Below are 7,286 nucleotides of genomic sequence, written 5' to 3' on the forward strand. Positions count from 1 at the left end.
AACCAGGAACCGCCGGCTCGCCCCCAGGTATTTGGGGTTCATTGCGTCCCGAGCAGTTTAAAGTCCTCTCCCTTCCTTCCTCTCCTGTTTTATAAAGAAGATCCAAATCCAGCTGCAGTCCCCTGGGCAAAATTTGTAGTGCTGAGCCAGAAGGTATGCCGGAGGGGAGAGCCAGGACAGGAAGGGAGGAAGACGCCGGGCTCATTTCCCTGGGAGAGTCACCCTCCCCGCCATGTCCCCATTTCCCCACAGCTCAGCTGGATCTGTGCTAGGGCTGCTCTGGGACTGCTGCTCTGGGATGTGAGCGGGACGAGGTCCAGCCTACCTGATGGGAGCTGTGTCCCACAATCCTGCAGCCAAACATGACCAGTTCAGTGCTTGGGAGCAGGGCAGGCTCCAGACCACCCTGGCGCTGCACTGGGCACAGGGTGCATCCGATCCATGGCTCTATCACAGGAATGAGATGCTCAGCTGCTGCAAGGCAGAGGCAGGTTTTGGGCTAGAAAACAACATGCCTTCATTGCAGATAGTTGCTACGACAGCGGGGATTAGCTTGAAGACATCTTGAGGGACTGTGGTCCGTGCTAGCAGCCGGGACAGGTGCTGGCAGGACAGCCAACCTGGTGGAGGCACTGCAGCTCCACATCTGTGGGTCCTGCTTCCTGGGGAAGGAGAAGCCTTTTCCTCTATGTGCTAGGGGGGCCCACTGCCTCCCTTTTCCCCTCCAAAAGTCCAGTGCATGATCACCGTTGCTAAGGTGATGCAGGAGGATGCCTCCAAAGAGCAAAGGGAAAGGGAGGAAAGGAGTGAAGCAGCAGCAGAAGAGAAACATAGCAGGTGAGTCTGGGGTCTTGTCTCCTTCCAGCCAGCAGCAATGTGCCCCTCCTGTCCCTTCCCTGCTGCTTCCTGGCCCCAGCGAGGGCAGATATCATGGGGGCTGCTGGAAGCGGGAGCTGGGAGCACCAGGCTGAACGATCGCGCCGGGGCCCCCATGGGACAGCCTTGGCTGCGGCTTTTGCATCTCCCTTGGCGCTGCTCACCCCACGCCAGGACAGCAGCACAGTTACACCTGATGAGATACAGGAGACAGGGGGGTCCAAGGCCCTCCCCAAAGCACCCTGCACCCCACTGCACCTGTAGCCCAGCAGGATCCAGGAGGGAGGTCAAAGAGAGTGGCTCTGCCAGGCCCCAGCCTCTCCTACATGCCTCTGAAAGTGCAGGCGTGGGCCAGGCTGGAGGAGTGTCTGGGATGGGGGTTTTGAAGGGGTCCCCAAGCCTCTGTGCACTATCACTGCAAAATCCCAGCCCTTAGTCCCAAATGAGCGTGCATCTCTCCAGGGCAGATGCTTCAAGTAAAACCGGCTATACCTTGACTCTGTGTCTGACAGGTGTCTGCATAAATACTGCCCTGGTGCCAGTGTTTGAGCTGCAGATGTGTCTCAGCCAAGATTTCCCGGGGTGAACATCCCAAGGCAGGCTTCCCCTGGGCCAGGCCTCATTAAAGAGCTGCTCTTGACTCTGTCCCTTCCTTCCTCCCTCTGGCTGCAGAAAGTCAAGCTGAAGAGAAGTACAGGAAAGCAGCACTGGAGGTTGACATGCCAAAAGAGCACCTAGGTAAGGTCAGGAGGAGTCAGAAGCTGGGGCAAGCAAGGGATGCCTGCTGCCCTGCATGTACTTCCTAGGGACTAGCCTGTCCCAGCGGCAAGTCCTGCCAGAGGATGGCACATGGCCTCCCTTGCATGTGGGGTCCAGCCCCAGGGGCTGCCTGTGCTGTCCCGCGAGTCCTAGGTGTGCAGCGCAGAAGCTGCTTACAGAGGCCAGCAATGCTGCAGAGATGGCAGAGAAAAAGAGGAGCGATACAGAAAGCAGATGGGAGGTGGTAGGGATGCTGCAGTGGGGCACTGCCCTTGAAGTACTTCCCCAGCACACTGCTGGGCTGAAGCAAAGCGGGGAGTTTCTTGCTATGACATTCAATCTGGTTCAGGCAGGGCTTGGGAACAGGCATAGGCTGGGGAGGTGTCCACATCACCCTGGCTTTGGGAGCAGAGACAGGCTAGGGATAAGCCACTGAATGACAGAATCATTAAGGTTGGAAAAGACCTTTAAGATCATCAAGTCCAACCATCAATCCAACACTACCATGCCGACTAAACCATGTCCTGAAGTGCCACGTCCACACGTTTTTTGAACACTGCCAGTGGTGGTGACTCCACCACCTCCCTGGGCAGCCTGTTCCAATGTTTGACCACTATCTCTGTAAAGAAATTTTTCTTAATATCCAGTCTAAACCTCCCCTGGTGCAACTTAAGGCCATTTCCTCTCATTCTGTCGCTAGTTACTTGGGAGAAGAGACCAACACCCACCTCACCATAACCCTCTTTCAGGTAGCTGTAGAGAGCAATGAGGTCTCCCCTCAGCCTCCTCTTCTCCAGATTGAACAACCCCAGTTCCCTCAGCCGCTCCTCATCAGACTTGTGCTCCAGACCCCTCACCAGCTTCGTTGCCCTTCTCTGGACACGCTCGAGCACCTCAACGTCCTTCTTGTCGTGAGGGGCCCAACACTGAACACAGGATTCGAGGTGCGGCCTCACCAGTGCCGAGTACAGGAGCCCGATCCCTGCCCTGCTCCTGCTGGCCACACTATTGCTGATACAGGCCAGGATGCTGTTGGCCTTCTTGGCCATGTTCAGCTGGCTGTTGACCAGCATCCCCAGGTCCTTTTCCACTAGGCAGCTCTCTAGCCACTCTTCCCCAAGGCTGTAGTGTTGCATGGGGTTGTTGTGACCCAAATGCAAGACCCAGCATTTGGCCTTATTAAATTTGGCCTTATTAAGCCTCATACAATTGACCTCAGCCCATCGATCCAGCCTGTCCAGATCCCTCTGCAGAGCCTTCCCGCCCTCCAGCAGATCAACACTCACACCCAAGTTGGTGTTGGCTGCAAACTTACTGAGGGAGCACTTGATCCCCTCATCCAGATCATCAATAAAGATATTAAACAAGACCAGCCCCAGTACTGAACCCTGGGAACACCGCTTGTGACTGGCTGCCAGCTGGATTTAACACCATTCACCACAACTCTCTGGGCTCGGCCGTCCAGCCAGTTCTTTACCCAGCGAAGAGTACGCCTGTCTAAGCCACGAGACGCCAGTTTCTCCAGGAGAATGCTGTGGGAGATACTGTCAAAGGCTTGACAAAGTCACTGGTGGGCCAGGGTACCAAGGAGGTACTGGGCAGGGAATAGCCACCCAGTATGGTTTGGCTGGTGCCCTTTGGCTGACTGTGCTCAGGCCAGGGTCATGGTGTGGGTTACCTGTCAGGAAGCTTGTTGGCCCCATGGCGGTCCTGTATATCTCTGGCTCATAGTTCCCTGGAGGGTCATGACCTGGCAAGCAAAAGCTGACAACGAAGGGCTCAAGCGGAGGCTGTGGGACCTGGAGAAGGCACTGGAGCAGGCGCAGGAAGACAAGCGAGAGATTCATGAAGGTCAGCACAGAGGTGGGAGGGGGCAGATGCAGGACTCCACACTGCTGCTGCTGAGCTTACCTCACCTCTCTCTTCAGCCTTGACCGCTCAGCCCCAAATCACCCTGCTTTTGGCTAGCCCTGCTCCCTCCCATGCTGTCAGCATGCAAAGCCTCTGGACATGGACTTGTTGCACCCCAGGTGCCTGTACTCAGCACCAGCAGAGGAGACCACAGAGGCAGAGACTTCCCTGCTGGCAAAAGTCATAGCCTTGCCATTTCTGTTAGTGCTCAACAAGGGGCTCATTTTAGCAGAGGTAAAACCTCAGCCAGAGGTTTGTGGTCTTTGCCACATGCAAAACTCTGTGCTCATTTTCACTCTCCCACGCTCAACAGAGAGGTAAAATTTTCCCTCCAGCGCTCCCTCCTGCCTCCCCAGCACTGTCACAGCCTTGCCAGGCAGGGAGGGGGTGCACGGACGGCTGCTTCTGATGTGTCACCCTGCAAGGGGAGCCCTCAGGCCAGGACTTGCTGGAGCCCCTGCCCGGTCACAGGTGCTGGGATATGAGCACAGGGACTGCCTGTATCTCCTATAGTCACCATGTTTGTCCCCTCTCTGGCTCCCAGAAATGACCCGGCAATATCAGGAGCTGCAGAAGCAGATAGCAGCCCACAGCCAGCGCTTGGAGGCAAAGGTGAAGAGCCTGCAGGAGCAGCTCGGTATGGCCCGCTGGCATGCCTGCCCCTCACCAGTGGGGTGGGGATGGAGTTCACTCCAGGGCAGCAAAGTGTACGTGGGGGGAGCGAGGGGAGATGGGAGTCATTCACCCCGTGCTGTCAGCACGGCAGCAGCTGAAGGCAAAGCCTGACCCAGTGCATCCCCAGCCTTGGGACATGCTGACCACAAAGGGCATGCTTTGATCCCACCCCTGTCCCAGAGCCCTCTGCCACCCGAGGAATGAGGAGGATTGGTCAGGGGCTGTGCCACACATTGCCCATACCCTCCTGTGCACTGGTCACACAGTACCAGGGTCCTGTGCCCAAGTGCTCAGTGTCTCCTGCCTCTGTCCCTGTACCCCACAGCCACAAGGCTCCAGGAGGGCCACCAGACCCAGGAGACTGCGACCCAGGCACTAGTAGAGAGGGACATGACCATCGCCCAGCTGCAGGGCAGGCTTGATACCATGGAGAGGGAGTATGAGAAGATCCTTCACGTGAGTGGGGATGTGGCTGTGGGTGGCTCCTCCTGGCAGCATGGTCCCCCTTCCTCACAGTCCTCTTTCCTGCCAGGGTAGCCTGGACCTTGTGGTGGCCAAGATGGCAGAGGCCAGCCAGCACTGGGAAGAGGTAAGCATGACCATTGCCACGGAGCACAAGGAGTACCTACAGAAGTTCGGCCTCAAATCCCTGGAGATATAGCGCCATGGGGCTCCCAGGACAGGACAGGCTATCAGCCCCTACCTCCCTATCAGCACACTTGGAGAGCTTCCCACATCCACCGCCCACCACCCCAGCTGCCCCAAGCTAAGTAAGATGGGTCTTGTCTGGCCCTGGGATGCACTGTTGACTCACAATTGTCTCCATAACATTACCCACATGAACAGCAGGATGGATTTGTCCTTTAATCACACCTCAAATGGGTGTCGCAGGAACAGCGTTGTGATGGGGGACAGACACTCACTGTCCACGGGTTCACAGGGAGGATGAGAGGAGGAGCACAAGAGAGTTGTCTATGCAAGGGCAGACCTGAGCCAACAGGCTGAGAGATGGGGGTTCCTCCAGCGCCCGGTTGGCCTCTGCTGATCCCTTTCCCCTCTGAACAGTGGCCCAAAGGCCAGCCGTGGTCTGAGCCAAGCCCCAGGCTCCCCAATCCCCTGGGTCATGGCGTGGAGGGCAGTGCCTTGGCTCTCCTGGGAGCTTCCAGAGCCTGGAGCTGGGCAATAGTGTCTGTGTCATGTCAGTGCCATGTCTCTAGATACCCCTGGAGGCAGCTGGGCAGGCAAAGGCACAGGTCTGTCTTCAGGTTACAAGAAGACACCATCATGGTTAATAAAAGCTAAGGGCCAGCCTTGGTCAGTGGAGATGAGTCTCTGCGAGAGATGCTGTCAGTCCCATCGAGGGCATGGAGACACAGCAGCTCTGTGTGGAACAGCCATGCTGAGCAGTGCTGTAGTCTCTGGGTAGCTGGGCAGAGCGCACCAATGGGCTGGACGTGGCCTGGGTCAAGGCGCTGTGTGTGGGAGCATGGCCAGAGGCAAGGTGCTCCTGGGCCGCTAGAACGCATGGTGCAGCCTCCTCTGTTCCTCCTGGCGTGGGCTCTGTGGGGACACAGCGGGGCCATTGTGGGCAGTACACACCCACCCACCCCACCACACTCCACCCTTCCCCCATGGGCATGTTGGAGGGGTCTTTCTGCCTGGTCCTTGTGGCCAGGGACCCATGCAGCCCCCTCCTGCCAGCCTCACAGGTGCCAGGGAAATATTAGGTCAGGCAGGGCAGGAGGGTGCCAGGACTCAGAGCAGTACTGGGCTGTGAGCAGCACTGCCTAGCTGCTCACAAGGGCCTAGCAAGAGAGGTTACCTGTGTGATCCCTATACTGTTGGCAGCAGCCACCAGCAAGGAGCCAGGTCCCTTTGGTCCCACCTCAATGTGACAGAGTCCAGGTGAGCCACTGGGAGAGGGCAGGGAGGGCGTGCGGGAGCCTGAGGCAGGGTCACTGTCCTCAAAGAACAGCAGAGGGGACAGCCCGATCTGGAAGAGCAGAAGAGGGATAGCCGTACGGCTCCTGGTGCGCCACGGCCAGCCAGGTCCCCTGGAGAGGACCTCACTGTGCAGGCCTGGGGGCAAGACACCCATTCCATCATCCAGCCTCACAGCACCCCAGGACCCCCCAGCCAGGGCGGGACCACACTGGGTCCCCAAAACCTACCGACTGGTAGAACTCATTGCCAGCAGGGTCGATGACCAGCAGCGTCACCTGGTCATCACGGGCACGGATCCTGAGCACTGTCTGCTGGTGGTCCAGCCCCTCGATGCTCTCACCATTCACAGCCAGGAGACGGTCCCCTTCCTTCATCCCTGCCTGCTCAGCTGGCAGCCCCACATCCACTTCCCACAGGAACTGGCCTGCCGCAGTGGGACAGAGGGAGGAAGGGGAGGTGCTCACAGAGGCATTCAGACAGATGGGAACTGGCACCGCTGACCCCTGTGTGCAGGTGGGGACAGGGTCCTGCTGTGGGTATAGGGCTTGCAGCTATTCTGGACCCTCAGACATGCCTTGTTCAGGTATGGACTGCCCCCCTCAGCCCCCTCACCGGTGGCCCCTGAGCTACAGTCATCCTCCTTGAGCAGAAACCCGTAGCCAGCCGGACCCTTCACCATGTGCAGCTCCCGGACCTTGAAGGGGAGCCAGGAGGTGTCCGCCAAGGCAGCTGTGACCCACAGGCCCTGCAGGCGGTAAAACTCCTCCACGGCACTGGACGCCACCAGCAGCGTCACCTTGCTGCCACTCTGCTTAAGCTGGATGGGAAACACAGGGTGCTCAGCGACATTGCTGATCCTGGTCCCCCACCCACCTGTGCCAGGAGCACTCACCTTTCTGGCAAGCTGTGCATGCGAGTAGCTCTTCACGCTGGCCCCGTTCAGCTCCAGGAGCCAGGAGCCTTGTGGCACCCCTGCTCTCTCCGCTGGCCCATCCTGCCGCACTGACAGCTGGAAGGTACCTTTTATGCCTGCAGGAAGCAGAAGAGGCAGTCTGGGGTGAGCAGGGTGCTGCACTGGGGAGGCTCATGGCACCGGCATCCCGCTGCTCGCTTTACCTTCT

General features: G+C 58.3%; 2 protein-coding genes across 2 annotated transcripts in view; one reads left to right on the forward strand and one right to left on the reverse strand.

The window, feature by feature from the left end:
• Positions 1-770: 770 nt before the first annotated feature.
• Positions 771-4,882, forward strand: CCDC153 (coiled-coil domain containing 153). Its single transcript, XM_010293124.1, has 6 exons — positions 771-837; positions 1,549-1,614; positions 3,367-3,486; positions 4,091-4,183; positions 4,547-4,677; positions 4,754-4,882. The coding sequence occupies exons 1-6, from the start codon at positions 771-773 to the stop codon at positions 4,880-4,882; spliced, it is 606 nt and encodes a 201-aa protein (XP_010291426.1).
• Positions 4,883-6,016: 1,134 nt separating this feature from the next.
• Positions 6,017-7,286, reverse strand: part of PDZD3 (PDZ domain containing 3) — a 3,191-nt gene continuing 1,921 nt past the window's right edge. Inside the window, exons 6-9 of the mRNA XM_010293127.1 lie at positions 7,058-7,194; positions 6,778-6,982; positions 6,393-6,589; positions 6,017-6,214 (exon numbers count right to left, since the gene is read on the reverse strand). Coding sequence (XP_010291429.1) covers positions 6,017-6,214; positions 6,393-6,589; positions 6,778-6,982; positions 7,058-7,194 — 737 coding nt within the window. The remainder of the gene's footprint in view (positions 6,215-6,392; positions 6,590-6,777; positions 6,983-7,057; positions 7,195-7,286) is intronic.

The sequence above is a fragment of the Phaethon lepturus genome, unplaced genomic scaffold, assembly GCF_000687285.1.
Source record: "Phaethon lepturus isolate BGI_N335 unplaced genomic scaffold, ASM68728v1 scaffold22488, whole genome shotgun sequence".
In the NCBI taxonomy this organism is placed as follows: Eukaryota; Metazoa; Chordata; class Aves; order Phaethontiformes; family Phaethontidae; genus Phaethon; species Phaethon lepturus.